Source organism: Simochromis diagramma, unplaced genomic scaffold (genome assembly GCF_900408965.1).
Source record: "Simochromis diagramma unplaced genomic scaffold, fSimDia1.1 OVJJ01000334.1, whole genome shotgun sequence".
Taxonomy (NCBI): domain Eukaryota; kingdom Metazoa; phylum Chordata; class Actinopteri; order Cichliformes; family Cichlidae; genus Simochromis; species Simochromis diagramma.
In genome coordinates, this window is record NW_024386764.1 from 6,618,230 (window position 1) to 6,641,083 (window position 22,854).

Consider the following 22,854-nt stretch of genomic DNA (forward strand, 5'->3'; position numbering starts at 1 on the left):
GTTGGCGGCAGGATACCTCTTTGTGTGTATGTGTTTGTTCAGCTCTCAGCTTTTGCTTGTCGTATGCTTCATGCTTTCCTGCTGCCTTCAGGAAGCAGCTTTCAGGACGGCCTGATGGGTTTCCTGGCAGGACCCTCTACCCCCCTCCCAGTTCCTACTGGGAGACAATAGGAGGTCTCACAGGGCATGGAGGTGTGTGGTGGTGGGAATTTATTGGGGGAGTAGTGGGCTTCCCTTCAGGAAACTGTAGACCTATCCAAGCAGCAGAGAGGCCTCTTGTGTGTGGATGTGTTGAGCTTCATTTTAGTTTCTGTTCAGCCTAAATGTCCTCATGAGGATGAGGACTCCTGTGAAAGAGATTAAGCTCAGGATTAGCAACTGGCTTTAAGTTTCAGATTATCAGATTGGAAGCAAAGATTCTGAAAACTGACCTGTAAACTCTCTAAATGCAGAGTTGATTCTTAAATGGTAATTACAGAAACTCTCACCTCTATTTCAGAAGCTTAAGTTTTTATTAATGTCCAATGAGCTTTGTTTAAAGACATGGTGTGTAAAATCTCATCACTAGATGTCAGTAGATTGGAAGTCGTAGTCAACTGAGCTCTGTTTTCTTACTTGTTCCAATTCAAGTGCATAATTTTTATAATAATCTATTTTTGCTGCTGTTAGCCACTGTTAGCTGCTGTTAGTGATTGTTTTGTTTTTGTTTTTTGAAATGGCTCTAACATTGTTAGATGCTTAGTAAATAAATTATATGATGTGAGAATGTAATCAAAATGTTTTCAGAGAGAAAGTGTGATTATAGGACATTCAAACATGACATTAGCAGGTTTTAAGCTAATGTTAGCTTAAAACCAGCTATTGTTGTTTAACTGGCTTGTTGTCAGCTGTCCAGTGATGTCTAATCTGATAACAATTTGTCAAGTAATTTCTGCACGTTTCTCACGTTTTAAAGCCCTGACTTCAGTTCATGAGATAAGGCTTAAAGTGAGGAGAAAAAGGATGAGGTGTTGATGAGTGTGGAGGAGGAGGGAAAAATAATGAACCCCTGGAAGATGGCTGCCCCTCCTCGAGCCTGGTCTGCTGGAGGTTTCTACCTGTTAAAAGGGATATTTTGCTTCCCACTGTCGCCAAGTGTTGGCTCTTAGGCACTTGTCTGTTTGTTGGGGTTTTCTCTTTATTATTGTAGAGCCTGTACCTTACAATATAAAGCAGCGTGAGGTGACTGTTGTTGTTATTTGGTGCTAAAAATAGACTAATGAAGATTGCTGACAAAATCAGGCAGGATGATTCAATTATTATATTCATGGATGTACAGAAAGTGTATTAGTTACCTTCAAACAAGAAGGTAAATAAATTCTAAGCAGCTCTTTTACTCTAGACTATTCTAGCTGTGTGTCTGGAAATGCAAGTTCTTTTGAATCTACAAATGCCTGTAATGCAGTGTAAAAATGCACAGATTAATGGATCAAAACTTGATCCAAACATCATGAGAGTTAAATTATATAATGATAAGTGTATGGTATCCATTCTGGGGTGGATGAGTGTGTGTCTGGTTTGTATCTTTGCTTCTATTAGTCTGTACGTGTTCACATTTCTGAATGAGTTTTTTTTTTTTTCTCGTGCAAATCAGTCAGACTGTACAAGCTACTGTCAGGGAGAGGATGTTGGCTTTCGTCCCTCTCCCCCTCATCATCAGTCTAGTCGTGTCTCCTCGTCTCTCTCCCTTTTTCTCTCACAGGCCTCCCTTCTCGGGAAAAGGGTGGCGTTGGGGATGAGGTCATTCTTTCAAAACATGGCTCCGATTCTCCAACCAACATGTTTCCTCCTCCATGATCTGGACTGACCAGTGTTCCAGTCCTCGTTAATAACACATCTATGAGTGTGTGCTGGGATTACAGGATACCTCTCCTCTCATGTTCCATGTTTTTTGAGGGGGAAAAAAATGCAGCAATATTATTCTGTATTTTCCATTTTTGTTGTAGCTTAAAGGTAACTAACATGCTGGGTTGTGTATCCAGTGCAAAGAAGCTCTGACTGATGCAATGAAGCAATTTTGGGAAAGTATACGATTTTATTCATTACTTTGCTAAGTGGTTACAACTTGAGTGCTAGTTTTTTCATTCAGTTAAATTCAATTACATTTGATTTATATAGCTCCAAATATGTGCTTTATATTGTAATCGAAAAGATTTGTAACACAGAGGAAACCCCTAAAATCAAACAACTCCCTATGAGCAAGTAGTTGACAACAGTGGGAAGGAAAACGTCCTTTTTAGCAGGAAGAAACAATCAAACCAAACTCGGGGAGGGGCAACCATCTGTCATGACTGTTTGGGGGTACATGCTTATGCTTGCAACTTTGTGCATAAATTTTTGCAGGTGATAGATTTCAGGTGTGTTTAGTGGTATGACTGTATGATGGATGTTTAGTTTTACTTTTGAATGTCTTAGAATCAAGCTGTTGTTGTTCTAACATATAGACATATTTTGTACCACATCCTATGATGTACAGTGGATATTCTGATGATTTTAAGTCTTTCATCGTTTACGCTGGATGGCTCTGAGGGTGTCCCAAACTCGCTGCAGTAGTGTTCTGGATAATGGCCGTCCCCACTCAGAAAATACAGGTGGTGATGTAGAGGTTTTGTCTGAGTGGTCCAAGAGAGTGGACCATCTCCATCTCTTGGAGCCTGTACTCCTATATCAATCAAGTGGCATGATGCTGGTGTCTTCCACTCAGTCATGTCAGCTTACAAAAATCAAGAAATGCACAACAAGCTGTAATGATACCAAAGTGTAGCTTGTGCCAGCAGACAACAGCAGCTGAACAGGTCTTTATGTTTCAAATATATTCAGTAAAAGTAACATAATACATATATTGTAGCACCAGCTGGTGGCTACTTGGACACATTACATGACTGTGTTCTGTAGCTGTTGCACAAAGCTGGCCAAAAAACCCTGTAGTTTACTAGTGCTGATCTGGATTCAAACCAGGAGACAAAACACAATCCTGAAATCAAAAGCTCATGAACTGCACTGCTAGTGTACCCACCGATGCTACCATTACCTGAGCCAGCCTCTTCCAAATTACAGCACACAATGTTCATACTTATCAAAAGTATTAGACTCTTTGGTTAAAGATACACGAGTCAAAATTTGTCAAAAGCACCCACGAATACAGGCAGTTGGAGCATTTAATTAATTTCCGCTTACAGGTGTTTATTTTTTAAGCGTTTAGTTTCTGTGCACCAGAATAGAGCTCCAGTAGCTATGACTGCAGTTCAGCACCAAATTTTAAGAATTTGTTAAAAACACAGTTTGTTGACATGGGAAGTACTGGAGCTGCTCAGCCACAGAAGCCCATTCCACTGAAGCTCCCAGTGTGCAGTTTCTGTGCTGATGTTAATACCAGAGGAGGTTTGGAGCTCTGCAGTTATTGAGTTTTCAGAGCGTTGGTGACAAAGTATGTGCCTCAGCTCTTGGCGATGTGCTGTAACTTGATGTAGTCTGACATTTTGCGGCTGAGTTGCTGTAAATCCTAAACAATTCCATTTTGTAGTAAATGGTAAATGGCCTGTATTTATATAGCACTTTACTAGTCCCTAAGGACCCCAAAGCGCTTTACACATCCAGTCATCCACCCATTCACACACACATTCACACACTGGTCGGAAGGTACATTGTAGCCACAGCCACCCTGGGGCGCACTGACAGAGGCGAGGCTGCCGGACACTGACGCCACCGGGCCCTCTGACCACCACCAGTAGGCAACGGGTGAAGTGTCTTGCCCAAGGACACAACGACCGAGACTGTCCAAGCCGGGCTCGAACCGGCAACCTTCCGATTACAAGGCGAACTCCCAACTCTTGAGCCACGATCAGCATACTCCTTATGCCTTGCAACAAAGCTGACTTTGTTGCAAGGCATGTCATTACAGTACCATGCTTTAATTCAGTGAATTCTCTAGAATGACTCATTGTTTCAGGAATGTGTGTAAAAGCAGACTGTGTGGTGCTTGATTTTATAAACCTGAATTCAGAGATTGAATGTTTGTGATGTTTTGTGAATAAATTGACAAGTTTGTTCACTGAAACTTGTAGTGTGACATTTGAGATTTGTTGTATTGTTTTAAAACTTTTACATTCAGACAAGCAATAATCAAAAATTAGCCAAACCAACAACAACAAAAAACATTTATCTAAAATAAATTAATGGTAGGACCTAGGATGCTGCATTGCATGTGTTGAGAAGGTTACTTTTGGAAAGTAATAGATTACTTTAGATAAGCTAATAGATAATTTCCACAGCCTGTCTTTATCCTGTCTTCCTTCTCACACCACAACCTGTCGCAGCAGACTGCCGCCCCTCCCTGAGCCTGGTTCTGTGGGAGGTTTCTTCCTGTTAAAAGGGAGTTTTTCCTTCCCACTGTCGCCAAAGTGCTTGCTCATACAATTGTTGGGTTTTTCTCTGTATATATTATTGTAGGGTCTACCTTACAATATAAAGCACCTTGAGGCGATATTTGTTGTGATTTGGCGCTGTATAAATAAAATTGAATTGAATAGATTAGATTAATAATCCCCTGTGAAAATGGATTTAATTATTTTGGAGTAATTAACAGCTAAATTGATCACTTGTTTAAGTAATGCCTTATTTACACAGGAAGGTCCTCTCTAGGTTGTAGTTTCAAATGTTAAAACAAAACCATGTCATAAACAAAATACTGCTGAATTTCCTGCACTGAAACACATTCTTGTCTGCCGTGCTCGTGACCAGCTGGCCACGTTCTCAGACTCCGGTTTCAGAGCAGTGGGCACCAATTTCATTGGCAGATGTGAAATTCGAAGAAGACGAAAGAACAAAAGCAATGCACTAAACTGCACAGTTAAAACAACAACAACAAAAAAAACCCTAAAAGTTATCAGTGGTGTGAAAACAATCACTTTTGAGCTGTTTAAAACGGTGTCACAGCTGTATATCTTTGTGTATACGGTGTGTTTTGTGCCAGCCTCAGACTCTGCGTGTGTGTTTGAGAGTGTGAAAGACTTGACAGCGGGGCTCTCAGCTGGTTAGGGCTCGGGGTGTAGAGGGAAGGAATGCAGCTTCTTTCCGCAGTCTGTAATTTGCTGTCATCAAATCAGAGAGAAAAACAGCAACACATGAGAGGAGCCGAGGGAAATGTGTGTGTATGTGTGTGTGTGTGTGTGTCTGTGTGTGTCTTGTGGATAGCTGGGGGTGAGAAGAAGGGAAAAGTCATGTGAGAAGGGTTAAGATGAGGAAGACAAGAGCTGGGAAACGAAGAGGAGCAGGGAGGAAATGAAGGGAGCTGTGGAGGAAGAAGTGAGAAATGAGAAAGAGGAGACTCGCCCGTTGACTCTTGTTTTAACAATCGAATGAACTTGCAGCGCGATGGGTGACTCTCTTTAATGAGTAATGCCTCAGCATGTCTCAGCATTCAATGTGGTGTTGATTTTCGGGAGTAAAAGTCTCCTTTTTTTGTTTTTTACTTTCTGAATGGCGCCTCTTACAGCAGCTGCTTGTTTACAGTATTTTCTTCAGTTTGTTTTCTGTGTTGCTCTGTATGGTAAACAAATTATCTGAAGTGGAAGCATTTCTGAAGGAATTGTATTAGCATGGTTGCGTCACTAGTGTCAGCCTTGAACTGTTAAGCCAACAATTTAATCATGGAAAACGCACTAATTTCAAGGAGTGTCCTTTCTTCTATTCAGCAAGTTAAAACAGCCCTACTGAACCTGTAATCCAACAGCTTCACATTAGTAAATATGGACATAATACCACAGTCTGCAAGGAGGAGGAAAATATACAACACACAGCACTGTGACTCATACCTAACTGGATTCAATAACAACAGGCTAACTGAACCTTACTAAAGCAAACAACACTGAGACTCAATTTGTGAACTGCAGACAAGTGCTCAGACAAAAACTGTAGGTAGGATTACATGTTACTAAAAGTGACCGCTGAATCGAGATTTCTGTGACTTGTTTTTGAGCTCTGCTTAGCTTGTGTTTGGTTTTAAACAAAGCCAATACAAAAACTCAAAGTACTGCTCTCTGCTTTGGTCGAGGCCACATCTTTAAAAAGCTTTTGTGTGGCTTTTGTCCGATTGGCACAGACACTGCAGCGTTGTGTTTGCTGTGGTCTGGGAGTCAAATGTGGCTGAAACACTGAGGGGAACCTGAAGCCCGTACTACTTAGCCAGGTAACTTAAGAAGTTCATACATTAAAGTCTTTTGTTTTTTCCTAACTTTTTTCTTTCTAGACTAAATATTATAACATATTACAGAGTTAGTTAATAATGTATAACAAAATAGCTCTAATAGATACAAATGGCTCTGCTTCTAAATATCCCAGTATATTGCACAAATTGGATATATATGTGGTTAACACTGAGGTGCCCCTCTTATCATGTGGTACTTTTTTTCCGTAGAGGATGTGTATACTTGTGCATTATATGGAGGAATTCTACGGGCAGGAATAATTTCCTGTGTCGTTCAGTGATGCATTTGGGTAATCTCGGTCTCTCACTGAACGCGCTCCTGTGATTGGCCAGCACGTCATGGAGTGGGTGGGAGGTGTTGTCCAGCATTGTCCTTATTTTTGACAACATCCACCTCTCTGACATCATCTCAAGGGAGTCCAGCTCCATCGCCACAGTTTGAGTCTGTTGGCATCTGCGACCCTCAACCTGCCACAACAGACTCTCAGAGAATCTTGAACATTGTCTGACAGATGTTAAGACGTCAGCTGCTTCAGAAAACAGAGTGTAGAGTGCAGTGGTGTTTATTGTCAATATGTACTCTGTTGTATTTATGAACCTCAAACAGGAAATTTGTTCATACTTGTCTACGGCGGGTCTGTAACCTCTGTACAGTCTATGAACTAACCTTCGTAAGTGACCAGCGTCATTGCCCACGTATATTATACATGTTCATAACCATGCGGTCAGTTTAAATGCATTATATGCCTTACACTGAGGCGATGTTTGCTGATAAATGATCTCACTGACAGATTCAAAAACTGCGGGTTTCCAGGAATTCCCAGGAGGAATTGGTGGTGCTGAACAGGCCAATTACAGGAGTGGCGGGCTGCGTTGAGCCAATGCTGACGTGCTGCTGGTAGACCTGTCCATGTTTGTGACTGGTCAGATGCAAATGCCAAATTTCTTTCATGGCAATGAGCTTGCAGCTAGATTAACAAACCCTGGGTTAACTATTGATAACCGCTTTCGTGTGACCGCTTAGCCTGATTGCGGATGTTGGGGAAAGTGAAGCCTGATAAGGGGGAAAAAAAATGAAACGTTTATCAGTACTGCATTCTTTCTTTTCTTTGCACTAAAGGTTCTTACTATCAAGTCCGAGACAACAACCTCTGACAAGATTTGGAATAGTTAGTCAGCAGCCTGTGTGAATGTTTACGGGCTTTTCTTTGACAGTAAAAGGTGTGTGTGTGTGTGTGTGTGCGCGTGTGTGTGTGTGTGTGTGTGTGTGTGTTATAGTCTGAGCTGTCAGATGATGTGTGTGTGTGTGTGTTTATAGGTTATCAGCAGTCTGCCAGCTAGAAGGACGACTGGCGTGCTTCAACAGCGTGTGTTAGGAATGTGCTTGAGGCTACTGGAAAACGTCTCTGTGTGTGTGTGTGTTTGTGCATGGCTACAACAGTGTGTGTTGTAAACTAAATGAATGACTATGTGTATTCTAAAGTTTTGATTGTGTGTGTGTGTGTGGGTCAGGTTGCTGTATTCAACTTCCTGTATCCAGTCTTTGCTTTAAATCTGAAACACACCAAAACAAGGTTTGTGCCAGTAACACTGACCATCTCAGACGCCAGCCACTATCACAGGTGATAGTGGCATGTGCTTCAGTGCCGGTAGACATAAACACTGTGACAAAGTGGGATTACATGACTTACTTCTCACTTCTCTAAGAGCGAGGAAGCAAAGGTGTATCCAATGTGCACGTCTTTTGATGTGTTTTTACGTATATGCTGCGCCTCAACATGTCATAGTTTATTCATGCAGTAGCACAGTGAGATGCAATATAATGGATAATCTGATTGGTGTAAATTTAACACTGTAGATTGGGCAGGCCAATTTAGTGCAACATGTTGTAGGTAATAACGATGCAAGTAGGTAAATGGTCTGAGAAGCAACGTATACACTGATGCATTAGGTTTAAAAAAAAAAAAGTAAATATTAAAAGTAATAACAGTAATACAGCTATTGGTAATTATTAATTTACTAATCTAACAGCGTTATATGTAAAACTTTCACCAGACTATTAGTGATTGTAATCCATCTATGTATGAATGATGGGCAACAAACTTTTTGACATTTTCATACCAGTGTGAAGGCTCCCAGCTTTGATTTCATTTCATTTATATGGCAGAAACACTGCTAACTGATCAACAATTAAAAAAAAAACTAAATGGATGGATAAATAAAATGCACGAACGAACAAAGAGATGCAAGTGAAGGAAGTGAGGGGACATGTTGGTGTATTAAAAAACAATCGTAGACATGGACTCAATGCCAGCCTCAACTGTTTGACATTAACTCATCAGACTGTAATCAGAGTTGGCTTTCTCCACAGAACAACTTTTGAATTTTATAATAGTTTATTGTTTTGTGTAAAATCTCTAATTTCTGTGCGCATCAGTTGGTGGTGAGCTTAGCCGGTTTCTAGTCTAAAAGCGAACTCTTTCTGCAATGCAAATTCTTATTGCATCACTAATTATCTCTTTGTTTGAAATGAACGTTTTTCTTTTTGCCTTGACTATTTATTGGTGGGAAGTAGCAACATCCTGTAGTATTGTAGTGACAGAGTGAGCCAAACAACTCGAGGCTTGAAAACAAAAAATCCACTTCCTGTATGGCATTCCTGCTCTTTCTGTCTCCTTTCCTGTCTGCTTCACTGTCCTATTCAGCAAGAAAGGTTGAAATGCCCAAAAACAAACCAAAAAGAAAATACCTGGGAGAGAATGCATTCTGATCTGTATCATAGCGGTGTGTGTGTGTGGTAGATTAACAGGAAAAAAGACAAAGCTGTAGAACAGCTTTCTCGGTATTGACCCACCATTTTCCCAGTATGCTCTCACTGAAGGTTGTGTGTGGCATTTGGTCACTGTAAAAGCCAGATGTGATGATTCACATCATTTTCATCTTCAGCAAACTGATACAGAAATGTTGACTCATCAGTTTATTCAGTTCTCCTCTATTGTGACAGAAGTTGTTTATGATGATAATTGATGTATGTCTCACAGGGCTGTGTGAAGCAGGGAGGACGAACGACCTGAGCTCCAGCTGCATGAATTAATCAGTGAGTGGCTGACAGAGATGAACCTCTTTAACACACTGTTTTAAGCTTCACTTTTACGTTTTTCCTTTGTAATTGGTGTCCAAAATTCAGAGTTTTCCACATGCTGTTTGGACCTAGGAGCTTTTCTGCAGCACAGGAAGCATTTTATATTTCCTGAAGAAGAATCAGTTAGTAACAGCAGAGACAGCTACTGTGGCTAAACAAAGAAACCTCTCTTAAAAAGGCTGACTAACAGCAACTAACTACGAGATGGGTTTAACTGAATTAGTTAAAGTGAAAGATGGGGATTCGCAATCTTTTGAATTCAGTCACAGGTTGTTACATGTTCTTACAACCCATAAAAGACGATCCTCTGCGCTTGGTTTAAAAATTTTACCAATTAAGAAAAAAAACCCAAAACATGGGAAAGTCTAAATTCTACTTGCAGAAACTTACTTCTGTGCAATACTTTATAGCTTCCTTTATTTCCACTGGTCTTGGTTCAAGGTCATCTATAACAAATGCATGCATGTTGATCTGTTTTTTTTCTTTAAGCCAGGTGTTGATTCAAAGCTGTGTGCGTGCTGAAAGGTCCTCGTCCTGAAAAATGACTCAGTCTGTGCAAGTTAACCCAAAGCTGCCTGGTAAGAAACTCCATAAAGAAGTCTCTGTTATTGAAATTAAAGCTTACTGTCAAATGTAATTGTGTGTCCTGAATATTTCTGTTCGTTACGCCTAGAGATGAGGTTTGGGGTTTGCAACATGTAGTTTTAGAAATGTATCAAGTAATTTGTTTTGACCTGACAGGACGGTGATGAACTAACCACATTTAGATAATTAAGATGATATCAGAGTATGATGCATCTTTAAGACACCTAAATCAACTACAGTTGATAATGAAATAACGCTGAAAGTGTTAACCTTTGCCAATGCTGAAGCCAAAAAATTAGACATGGCTTTTTTTTCTCCTTTTCTTTTTTTTTTTTTTTTTTTTTTTTTTTTTTTTTGGCGAATACAACAGGAGTGCTTTTTGTTTCCTGTAAAGGTATAATATTTTGATGATAGCCTGAGGGGTTTTAAATCTGTTAGTTATATGATGACACAGTGCTTTACAATCACACTCCTGGTTTGTTTATATAACTGTTGATCATGCATACCAGGATGATAAGGAAGTCTGTGAGGAAGCAGCTGGCAAAGACGGATATAGACAAAGGAAATAAACACATGCACATGTTTAAAAAGGAAACGCAATTCAACTCATTGCCAGGTCTCACTGAAATCAAATGTAACTTCTGTTTATAGAGATGCCCTCTGGAATTTCTTAAGTACCGATCACGTGTTGTCCATAACATGTCTTTCCCCTTTCAGATCTAGGCTCGCCTTTCCATTACCCCAGTCAAGAGGAAGCAGATCAGCAAGCTTCTTACTCTGTCCAGACTCCGTATGGATTTCAGCTGGATCTAGACTTTCTTAAATATGTAGAAGAGATAGAAAGTGGGCACAACCTCCGTCGCGCACCCATCAGTTCTCGACGCTCTGGTCGGGGGCTAAAACTCTCCCAGAGGAGTCCGGGTGTGGGGGGGCGTACCAGTGGCTGGACGTCCACTGAGTCGCTCTCATCCCCGGTCAGCGAAGATGGCAGAGCTCCACCGCCACCACCGCCTCGTAACCGACTTGGGTCAGCTCCCTGCGAGACAGTCTCCCTTTCCCCTGTAACTTTTCTCAACGTTCCTCCGCTATCTGCTGGGGCAAAAGTGCCACCGCCTCCACCACAACGTAACCCCAGAGTTGAGCGGACTCTCCTGGAAACCAGCCGGAGGCTACAGCAGGAACAAACCCACCAGAACCAAAATGGCGCCCGCTTCCAGCTTGCAGATCCTCCCAAACCGCTCTTACCCTCTCCAGCCATGCAGCCTCTGCAAAGTAGTTGGACCAAACCCAGTCCTCAGACCTCTGGGCGCAGCACTCCAGCTGCTGGCACCACTGTGACCCCAATCCCACCCAGCCAACTGCAAACAGTTAGAGAGCAAATGGCAACAGCCTTGAAGCAGCTGAAGGAGATGGAAGAAAGGGTAAAAGGTGTTCCTGCACTTGAGAAAGAAGTGGCCAAGCTTCGTGCAGAGAAAGATATGCTCTTGTTAGCCCTGCAGGAGAAGAAGGCAGCCATGGACTTGGCCCAACAGAAGCAACAGTTTACAGAGACATCCACCCAAACCGTAGAGATCCTCCAAACTGAACACAGTCGATTGACTTCACTGACCTCGACTGGACACAAAGGCTTTGTAAAATCTGGTGAGCTGAAAAGGCTGACAGAAAAGTTTGAAGGGAAAGAGGAGAAACCCCTCAAACTGTCAAGTAAGACTTTAGTAAACGCCCCTGAAAAAACAGTCATTCAGAAGAAGTCAGTGGCTGTAGGGGACGACATGCCGATGGCCTCAGTTGTTTTATACTACAGAGATGGTGTAAAAGATGCATGTGAGGGCACCAGAGTGAATGTTTGCGAGAAATGCACAGAAACAGAACCCCCCCTGGTTCAGGAGGAGGGAATACAAACCAGAGTGGAGACAGAAGAGGCTGAGGTTTGGGTCATGGAGTCACTACTTGGCCTGACCACAGAAGCACAGCGGGAGATAGACACCTTACAGGACACCATTAAATTCCAACAGGAGTCCATTGTGGCTCTAGAGGATCGGTTGAGTGTTGCAGATAAAGACCTTGGAGTTCTTAGAGCGAAGATGGAGGAAAACATCTCCAAAATCACATTTGAGAAGGGGGTTCTTGCCAAACCTGTCATGACAAATGCCCAAGTAGAAACGCTAACTTCTGCATTAAAGCACACTGCAGTTTCTTGTCATCCGGAGGTGGCCGATGCATGTGTAGGTGAAGACGCAGAGTCAGATCAAAGTGAACAAAGCACCCAGACCGATGCATTAGAGACACTAGAAGAACGAGCTCTGGCTGCTCCGGTTGTACTCGTTAGCACCGGGTGTCAATGGGAGAACTTAAGCGAGGAAAAGACTGAAGAGCAAAAAGTTACTGTACCAAAGAGGAGACAGCTGACTATTGCTGAATACAAGGTCTCACCAGAAGAAGAAGAAGTAGTTGGAAAGGTTAAGAATGAAGGAGGAGATGAAAAAGAGAAGACTGCAGCCAGCAGCACCAAGACAGGTAAGTACTGTTTGGCTTTGCTGCTGATTTTATGAGCTGGGGTCAAATATTGGCTTGCAGTTAACATTAAGGATGCATGGATCCAACTTTGCCCAGTTCTGATTCGATCCAGACATCCTAACTTAAACCCAGTGATGCAGTAATGACCTGTAATTATCACCGTTAGAACGAGGCTGAATCATTTATGTGCAAGGCAATGTCAGGCTCAGCATCACGAATTATTTAGTAAGATAATAAGTAACAAAAATAATGAATTCCCATTAGCAGTATTAATTTTGATTTTAGTTTAAGTCATAATTTAGGCATCTAAATTCTTTTAGTTGAAAGTCGACACAAGATCATAGGACACACTTGCTACATGCAACATACCGATAGTGAGAGTGAGAGAAGGCGCTATGTTGTCAATGCTCAGTTTTTCAGCTCACTTGATCACAATTTGCAGTTAAATTTAAAAACTCCTGCAAACATACAAATAAAGGTTGTTTGGATGGCTTGAGTCAGTTGGCTTCAAGCACTTGTTGCTTTTCTGCTAGCCTCTTTCAGGCTATGTTAGCTTAGCGAGTGTGCTGCTAGTGGGAGATATAGTACTGAACTGAATGGCTCATCTGTGGATTGGTTGTCATCACTAATGCTGATTGACTGCAGCCTAACTGTGCTGCCTGCATCTCTCATTGAACCTTCTGCTTGTGTGTGAGACACGTTCTGCTCATGCACAAGCATTTTCACTATTTTTTTCCCTCTTTTATGGCAACAGGTTTGCTGAAATCAATCATGAAGAGGAAAGATGGGAATAACGCAGGGGAGAATCGCAGCAGCAGCAAGAAGAGCCTGCAGTTTGTTGGTATTCTAAATGGAGGGTGAGTTACTGTAATGTGAAACCAAATTTTTATTTTTACCTCTGCAAAAATAAAATAAGTGGCGACAAGTAGTCTCGAGGAGGGAAATGACACTTTGACCAGGTGACAGATTTAACAAATGAGAAATAAAGAGCCAGAGATGAGATATTTGAGATATTTGGCTCTTCCAGGTATGAATCAACATCCAGTGAAGAAGAGGAGGAAGAAGAGGAGGAAGATGGGAGTTCTTCTGGAGAAAGTGTCGAAGGCGAGTGCTTGGACAGCACTGAAGAAGATGAGGCAGCTTTGGAGGAAGAAACGTCAGAGGAGGAGAGAAACGTTAACCTGGATGAGAGTGACACTGATGAGGAAACGCTGAGAGCTGCAAATTATTCATCTGATGGTGTGAAAGAAAAGTGGGTTGTTATGAAAATGAAAGTAAATGTAGTTTTGTTGACTTAGAGTGTAATGTATTGAGGGAACAAAAGGCCTTATCCTCTAAATGCGATTTTATTTCTGTGTTTCAACTTCACACGTTTGTCTGCTTTGTCACAGATTTGAGTTGAGCTCAAAAATGCGAGAAGCCTGTCTCATTCTGAAGAACCACCTAAACGACGACCTCAAAACACTGAAGAGTAAGGAAGTGGTGCGTCCCTGCTTTCCTCTTTTTCAATTTTTCCTCCAGGGGACACACGTAACGCTTTCGCCTGCAGTGAGGCAATATTTAATCATGCAAAAGTGTTTAAAATCAAACTTTTTGCTCCTTCTCTTGATTATATAGCAAAAATATTCTGAGAAAGTGCCAAATGTGTCTTGAATTAGTGATTCATGACTGCCTGGTAGGAACTCTGGGGGGTAAACTGTTAACCTCATCACTGCTAAAGTGTGCCTTGTAGAAAAACAGCCATCATGTAAAGAAAAACTCATTCACTGGGTCTAACTGGCTACTAAAAACTTGAAACAAAAGCAGTTTTACTTGTGTCTATACTGTATGCCGATCTAATTCAGGCACTTGTCTGCAGTTTATAAGTATATATCACTTCCCGTCCTCACCTCCAGCTCTCCAGCACACACACTGTCCAACTAGAGTGGTTTCGTATCTCCAGCGCGAAGATGGCTCAGCCGCCGCGGGTCTCCGACTACCTGATGGCGTTCTCCGAGGTGTCATCAATGCTGCTGGAGCACGTAGTCAACATGACAGATGGCAATGGGAATACAGCTCTTCACTACAGCGTCTCTCACTCTAACTTTGGTGTGGTGGAGCTGCTGCTGGACACAGGTTAGCAGTAGCTTTCAGAGAAGGATAATCCTGACTTGAATTTAATGTTTGCGCACTGTTACTATCTTGATTTGAGGTTTGATAAGATCAGGCAACATGTGGTTCTGTGTCCACTTTATGCTAGGCAGGATCAGCAGTTTTCGGGTTTTGGAGTTTATAATTCCTGTCGACCTTATCACCATGCCTCATGGGAAGAAAAACAAAAAACAGCACACACTTAATGTGCAGCCACAGGAAGTAAACAATGAAATGAAACCTGCTTTTTCAGTGAGTGTAGCACTATCCTTTTGTTTAATAAACTAACAGTCAAGGAGAACTTTCTTGTTTGCACTGTGGGGCTGTGTATACATTTAAAATAATGAATGTTTGAGGCAGATATAAAGGGGAATTTAAAATGGACGATAACGCTCATTTCTAGCTCCTTGTGTTTATTGCGCTAGAGTAGCTTTGCATGATTCATATCTCAAAATAGTTGTAAATGTTATACTGGACCTCAGGGACAGCCCTTCAGATCATCCAATGTATAACTCAAACTGATGGTGTGTGCACTGCAAGTGTTCAACTCTTCTCGCTTGAAGGCGAGCTTCCTTTACAACGTGCTTGCTTATGATTGGCTGGTCCTTGCAAACCTTCTGTTTGCAAGGACCAGCCAATCATCTGGAGCAACCTTGAACATCTGGAGCCATCTGGCTGTAGCCATCTGGCCGACCCTGAGCCTGGGAGTGACGGCCTCCCAGGCTCAGGGAGGGGCAGCCATCTGCTGCGACTCCAACTGGCCCCTCCCTGAGCCTGGTTCTGCCGGAGGTTTCTTCCTGTTAAAAGGGAGTTTTTCCAACTGTCGCCAAAGTGCTTGCTCATAGGGGGTCATATGATTGTTGGGTTTTCTCTGTATGTATTATTGTAGGGTCTACCTTACAATATAAAGCGCCTTGAGTTGACTGTTGTTGTGATTTGGCGCTGTATAAATAAAACAGAACTGAATTAAACAGCAAGAGGGTGAGTTTGCTGTGCGCACAGCCAGAGTTGACCCTCTTAAGAATATACCATCTCTACATAATCATGCAGAGCCAAGAGTATCAATAAATAAATAATACTGACAGTTGACAGCCTCCTAATAGATGGACCCGTGGTATCAATTTGAAAATCCTATGTTGTCTCGTTCTTGTTCTGAGTTATTGTGATCACAAAGTTGGTTACTTGCACACACCTAATTTTTTTTAAAGACTTTCGCCATGTGTATATAGTCAAGTCAAGTCATCTTTATTTATATAGCACATTTAAAAGACACAAAGTCTCAGCCAAAGTGCTGATATACATGATCGAAATATAAGTTGAACATATTATGCTTTTCCTAATCTGATGATATCTTTTTAAAGAAATGGTAATCAGAATACCACCACAGCAAAACTCATTTTTACTCAGTCACGAGCAACAAATGTATTTAAAGCGCCATCTTTGGAATATATTGTTACTTTTTATACACTATTTACATAGTGACAGCATTTTCATTGGCATTTCAGTGTTATTCACTGGTCAACTAACCTAATACCTGCTGACAGTCCTGTCCTTACGCTTCAATAAGTGATAAGCATATCTCCTACAGGTGTGTGCTCTGTGGATAAGCAGAACAAGGCGGGCTACACAGCCATCATGTTGGCTGCTCTGTCAACTGTGAAGAAGGAGGAGGACATGGTTGTGGTCAAGAAGCTCTTCAGTCAGGGTAATGTCAACGCCAAGGCCAGCCAGGCAAGTCATCAGCAGTTCATCATCCAGCTCTTAAAGTGGACAAACATGCCACATGAATGTGCAGATATTTGGAAGCAGCCATTTCTTTCGTATGCTAGTAGCTTATATCCTGTATTTCTCATTTATTTTGTTCGTTTTATTTTGAAATTCCACAAGATTTGATGGGAACAATTTGTGGAAGAAAGTTTTAGTACTCATGTGACTTTAACATGCCAATACTAGTTATTTTTATAATAAAAACAACCTCAGCCCTGGAGAAATGCGAATGCGCAACATGTCTAGAAATGCACACAAAGAGCTTCTGTGAATGGATTTATAAAGCTTATTAACATTTAATAAATAAAAAATAATGTTATGAGTGAATTTATTTTTAGACTACTGTAATTTCTTTATTCCCTGTTTATTTCAAGGTGGAGCTGTTTTATTGTATTAAACTACTATACTGCATTTAAATCTGGAAACCTGAGGTGTGATTGGGCATATCTCAGATTAGATTTAGCAAATGTGGAGCCTAACATGACACAGAAGCCACTCACGAGAACCTGTTGACTTGAAGTCTTCTTCATTCCCCGGCTGATCTAATCAGGCTGAGTAGTGTATGTGTTTTGACACAGCGCCTGATGGGTTTTTCCGCTGCCAAGTCATAGGACTGAATTTATAGCATCACTGTCTATAAAACCAATTACTGCTGCTTGTTATTGTTGCTGTGGGTAATTAAGCACGAGTCACGCAATGCAGTTTTCGGGTAAGGACTTCAGACTATATTTTTTTGCTATATTTACATTTTGGATCAGTTTTGTGCTTAATCAGACAGCCAGAAGACTTTTCTTGTATACTTCTTGCAAAGCTGCCGTCTTGATTCTCAAGTATGGTGTGTATTCAGTTGTGCCAGCTTTCCTTGTAGCTGGACTTTAGGGAGACATCCTCCCTTTAATAATAAAAAAAAAAAAAAAAAAAAAATCAGATTTTAGCATAAGTGTCCATTTCTCTGATTCTTTTTGGCAAGATCGAATCAGCTCATAGATGGCAAAAATTAGCATTGTGTGACTGCACCTGCAAGTGACGATGCAAAATCAAATTATGTGTCTAGAATTTAATTTACTGCCTGCTACTGAGTAAACAGCTGTCTGTTATATGAGGAGTAGTAAATGAGTGAATGACCAAGAGTGCACGATGCTCAAATGTGAGCGTTGTTTTTGGGCAGTAGCAGTAAAAGGAAAAGTGCACCATGCAGGAATGCCATTTATCCAAAAATAAAGCAGTCTGAAGTCTTCTGAACACTCAAGCTTTAAATGGCAGAAGCTTCCTCGTTAATCTAAATCATTTAAAATTCTTTACCTCTGCAGGCAGGCCAGACGGCATTAATGTTAGCAGTCAGCCACGGGCGTCAGGAGATGGTGCGGGCGCTGCTCGAGTGTGGAGCCGATGTCAACGTGCAGGACGATGAGGGATCGACGGCTCTGATGTGTGCCAGTGAGCACGGCCGAACTGAGATTGTCAAACTGCTCCTGGAACAGCCCGGGTGCGACATATCCATTGTGGATAACGTAAGACTTCTACAATTTAAGCATTTGAACTAGCTCATGCAATGACAGAAACATGAGCCTAACACTGAAGCCAGCTGTTTGATGGCTGCCAAAAAACATCCAGGAGCTTTCTTCTCTGGGATTTGGCTTAATCTCTTCTCAGGAAACTGCTCGTCTGTGTAGTTTCCTTTTTTCTCTATTTCTTCTTAGAAAGCTGAGGTGTTACAATCAGATTAGACTAAAACGGATGCTGTACAGAGGAAACGCAGTGACTGGACCCCAGAGGAAAAAAATTAAAACACACTTGCAGATTTCAGACACAATGTCCTGCAGGCATTACACTGGTCCTCTGCATTTTTCACCACTTAACCCATAAAGAAATACAAAAATCTGACAGCATTAAATGCTAACGCTAGCAAAGGTCTGCTCAACACTCCTGCTTTTCTCCCCACTTGTATGTTTTAAAGTGATTTTACAGTGGATTTCTGTAGATGCTTGAAGAGAAGCCAGACAGACAGATATTTGAGCATTAACATCTGTGCCAGAATGAGTTGGCCATTTGGTGCAAGCAGCTCCTGGTTTGTGTTTCAGTACAGCACAGCTGGACTGAGGGGGTGGAAGGAAAAGCCCCCACCTCCCCTCTCCGCTGAAAAAACAAAACTGCGTGACAAAGTTTGACTGCAAGGCTGAGTGGATACAGTAACGACTGCAGAACCATTTTTACTTTCAGTTCACTTGTTATATTAAGCAGTATTGTTACTACAAACCCCATTTTCAAATGTTGGGACCATGTTTAAAATGTAAAGGGAAAGCAACGATTTGCAAATCTAACAAGCTCATATTAGAAAACATATCAAATGTCTAAAATGAGAAAATATATTGGCTCACTTTGAATTTCTTGGCACATTTCATGAAAGCTGGGACCTGGCCACGTTGACCACTGTGCAGCATCCCCCAGTCTGCACATGTCTGGGAATTGAGGAGATGAAGCGAGTTCAACATACCCAGGGTAACTTCCGAAATCTGGATTCACTTACCCCAAAATCAGCGGTCAGGATAAACGGTCACATGAAGCTAGTTATCAACTTTCCCCTCTTTGTTCAAAAGAAAACAGTGGCGCTGCCAGCATCTGACCAATCACAAATAAGGATAAGTATACTGACAGCAGTGTGACTGGTTTTTAAAAAGGATCGTAAAACCAAACAGACACTGACTGAAGGTAGCAAGACACTGTACTTTAAATTCTTTGGCCAACAAAATAACTCCAAACTGACCATTTTGTCTTCCTGTATTATAAACAGTCAAACGTATCATAAAGCAATAAAAGTCCCATAGTTAACTGGTTAAGCAAAGGTGCATGATGGTAAAAGAAATAACAAAACTGTCCAAACAACTGGAAAACAGAGCAACTGTGCGTAACATGTATCACATGGTTGCTCTCACACTGTAAAGCTTTCTGCTCTAGTTGAAAAGCTCTCCTGGATACTCATGTGTCTCTCTCCATCTTTGCTGTCTGTCTGCAGGATGGAAGCAATGCTCTGTCCATCGCACTGGAGGCATCCCACAACGACACAGCTGTGCTACTCTACGCTCATATGAACTATGCCAAGACCCAGACTGCTGCGGTGAGTTCATATTATCAAAGATGGACTTTGGTTTATTCCCGACTCCTTCTTCTCCACTTTCTCGAATACAGACGATTTATTTTAGGCTAAAGGGGAAAATCCGCATAATCGCCACATAATCTTGTCACACTGTGTGAATATTTAAACTGGTAAGAATTGTTAGGGACAGCTGAGTATTGGAGGCAGAACTCAAAGGCGTTTAAACAGTTGAACAATATTTTTATTTCTTTTTTTGCCTCCTTCACAGCAGTAGATTAGTGCACCGTATGTTCATGGCCAAACTAAAGTGGAACGCAAACGAAGAAAAATAATGGAGAACAAAAAGTAAGGCTTGCTCAACATCCAAAGTAAATGTAACAGTTAAGGAAACACTTCTGCACACTGCTATAGAGTGCAACAGTGGTGATCAGGAAGTAAAAGTCCCATTCATATTCTCCATAAGTATTATGAGCCATAAAACTCACCACACATACAACACTGTTCGCATGTTTTCCCTGTGTTTGTGTGGTTCTTCCTGGGTACTCTCCCACAGTCCAAAGACATGCCATTAGTAGGGTTAGGTTAATTGATGATTCTAAATTGGTCCAAAGGTGTGAATGTGAGTGTGAATGGTCCGTCTCTGTGTTAGCCCTGCGTCAGACCTTGTACCTTGCCTCTTGCCCTATGGTAGCTGGGATAGGCTCCAGCCCCCCCTCAACCTTGATAAGGGTAGGTGAAAGAGTATGGATGGATTGCTGGAAGTAATTTGCTGTGGAAAACTGGGATTTTTAATTTTTATGGGATGAGTAGTCCCTCCAATGTTAATTAGGTGCACAGTCTTAGTATCTTTGACTCTTTTTATCCAAATCAAATCTTTTTTTTTTTTTTTGGTCACAATTCACCTCGTAGCTGGTTGGCTCGATTCAAGGCGTAAAATTCATTACTTAAGGACTTTCTCAGACTTCACTGGAGAACATGAGTAGAAAAAAAAAAGTTTGGTCACTCTTGTGCTCTATACCTAATTTTAATAGGGCAGAAAGCTGTAATAGGTTAGCAGTGGAAAAACAAATGTTGTTCTATTAAGAGAATGTACCTGCTCTCTAACTACTTAAAATGGAAAGATATTTCAAACATCAGACCAAACTTCCCCTCCTTAATACCACATTTGACACATTTCCCTAGGAAGTTCACCATAAAAGGAGCCCAAAAGGGCCTGGACTGAACTGGTTTGGCAATTCCTGGGATCAAACCAGACAGAGGCCAAGTTTAGTCTAGAGGAGAGGTATCCAAACTAGCAGTTTCAAAGTCAGGATTCACTCACAAATCTTAACGATTTCATGAATGACTTGGCAACAATACACAAGAAACACAGCATAGTTACAAGCACTGTGTGTTTTGTATAAAGGTCACATGCCACCCTGTGACAAGAATAATGCCCTTCTGCATAAAACTCTAATAAAATGCCACAAGCCTTCTTCACAAAGTCTGGCCCATCTTATATGAACAGGGTGGTTAGAATTAGTTGTGATGCTCGCATTGTTGCTTAAGTTTATCAGATAAGAAGGACCACTTTCAAGAATCAAAATTATAATAGTTTTTAAAACAGTTTCTCTTTTTCTATCAGGGAAACACTGAGCTTCATTTTTCTAATAATCACACCAGCAGTAAACAGAAAATTCAACTTTACACACTTTGAATGAGGCTATGCGACATCACGGCTACATCTGATGACAAAAGCTATCATTTTTATTCAAATCAGCATGTTTATTTCTTCTGAGCGGGCCCGCTTCAAAGAAAGTCTCTTCAAAATGTTTGGAGCGCTATAATACAGTGATTTGGGCCAAACATCACGAGAATTTCCCTTTTGCCAAATCTGATTGTAAAGTACAGTACAATTTGATTAAGTCATCCAACGTCAGCAGAACCGATTCAGCACTTCAAAGAGAAGCCAGGCGGTTCCTTTACAAAACAAAGCCGACCCCAATCCCCCGTGTTCGCCTTGTAACTTTGAGACTTTTTGGTTATCAGCTCCCATCTCCCAGCTATTTTTATATTATGCAACTTACAGTGTCCCTAATGCACATATTGCAAGATTTCACATTGTAGCTTGCCAAGTTTAAAATTAGGGTTGTAAAATCACCTTTTGAATCTAATAAATAAAGCGTGCGAGTTAGTTAAAGTTAGGTCACACTTATAAACAACTTGGAGTGAATGATGCCTCTTGTATTTAAAGGTGGTAGGATCAGTTCCGCTGCAGTGCTCCAAGCTATAGTTAGGGTGTGGGCTGCACTACATGAAGGTGCACCGCTGCCCCCTTTAGGTGTCACCACAGTCATGCAAGCTATGGTCTTCTTGGGAAGGCGATGAAGTGAATGCATACAATCGTTACCATCAAGCCTTTAAAATGTAACCCTGTCCTTTATGTTGTCTTTCAGGGGAGTCCAAAGGCCCAGCCACGGAGCCCCACGAGCCCACACAAGTGCTGGCCTGCAGACTGACACGATCAAAGCCGCTAACTGGGGCAGACACACCAGCAAACATAACTGGATATGAGCTGTGAAAAGCTCCACTGGAATTTACTTAAACGCATATTTATAGTTTGCCATGTCCTCCATTTACACTGATCAGCCACAACATAAACACCCGACGAGTGAAGTGAAAAATAATTGGATTATTTTGTTAATATACTTTGTTTAGCTGGTCAGCTTTGATTTGGCTTATGTCACTTGATAGACAAAATTTAGACTCTCACACCACAAAAACTGCTGAGGCACAGCTCAAGAACATGTGGAGTCAGCCTCCACAAACCCACAGAACCAAAAAAACCTGTTGCCAGAAATCCCTTTTCAGGCTCCAACGAGTCAGAGCCGGGATACTAATGCTGTTGCTGATCAGTGTATAAAATATTGTTAAGAGAATATTATATTTCCATAAGATTCTTCAATGGTTATTATTTACTTTAGGTCTCTAAGATATGTTTATTTTCTCTATGACATGCCTTGAGATGTTACATTTATCATTTGCACACCACTAATATTTTACTATTAAGGGCAACACATCATTACCACATAATGTACATCCAAAAAATACATCTATTGGTTTTCCATACACATGCGCACACAGTGGTGTAGTGTACAGTTATACCCCAATGTCATCAAAAATCATCACATGGACGTCACATCGTCCAGCGTGACTGAACTCAATGAATGTTGCTCTGTAGTCTTCCTTTCCTGGCTAACTGATGTGTAAACCTTAACTGTCATAGTCTGCACTAACCGTCTGTGCATTATGTTGTTATAAAAAAAAAAAAATATATATATATATTATTGTCTAAAATAAACATATTTACATAAAAGTTTGTGGGTGTTGGTGTTT

At 41.2% G+C, this 22,854-nt stretch overlaps 1 protein-coding gene across 2 annotated transcripts in view; it reads left to right on the forward strand.

The window, feature by feature from the left end:
- kank3 (KN motif and ankyrin repeat domains 3) overlaps positions 1-22,834 on the forward strand; it is a 37,968-nt gene extending 15,134 nt beyond the window's left edge. Inside the window, exons 2-12 of one of the 2 annotated variants that reach the window (XM_040033718.1) lie at positions 9,286-9,341; positions 9,876-9,964; positions 10,689-12,488; positions 13,243-13,345; positions 13,516-13,740; positions 13,880-13,970; positions 14,384-14,603; positions 16,207-16,349; positions 17,696-17,896; positions 19,399-19,500; positions 21,915-22,834. In XM_040033718.1, the coding sequence (XP_039889652.1) occupies positions 9,928-9,964; positions 10,689-12,488; positions 13,243-13,345; positions 13,516-13,740; positions 13,880-13,970; positions 14,384-14,603; positions 16,207-16,349; positions 17,696-17,896; positions 19,399-19,500; positions 21,915-21,977 (2,985 nt within the window). In that variant the 5' untranslated portion in view covers positions 9,286-9,341; positions 9,876-9,927 and the 3' untranslated portion in view covers positions 21,978-22,834. The remainder of the gene's footprint in view (positions 1-9,285; positions 9,342-9,875; positions 9,965-10,688; positions 12,489-13,242; positions 13,346-13,515; positions 13,741-13,879; positions 13,971-14,383; positions 14,604-16,206; positions 16,350-17,695; positions 17,897-19,398; positions 19,501-21,914) is intronic. The other variant, XM_040033721.1, reaches the window with a different exon arrangement.
- Positions 22,835-22,854: the final 20 nt, after the last annotated feature.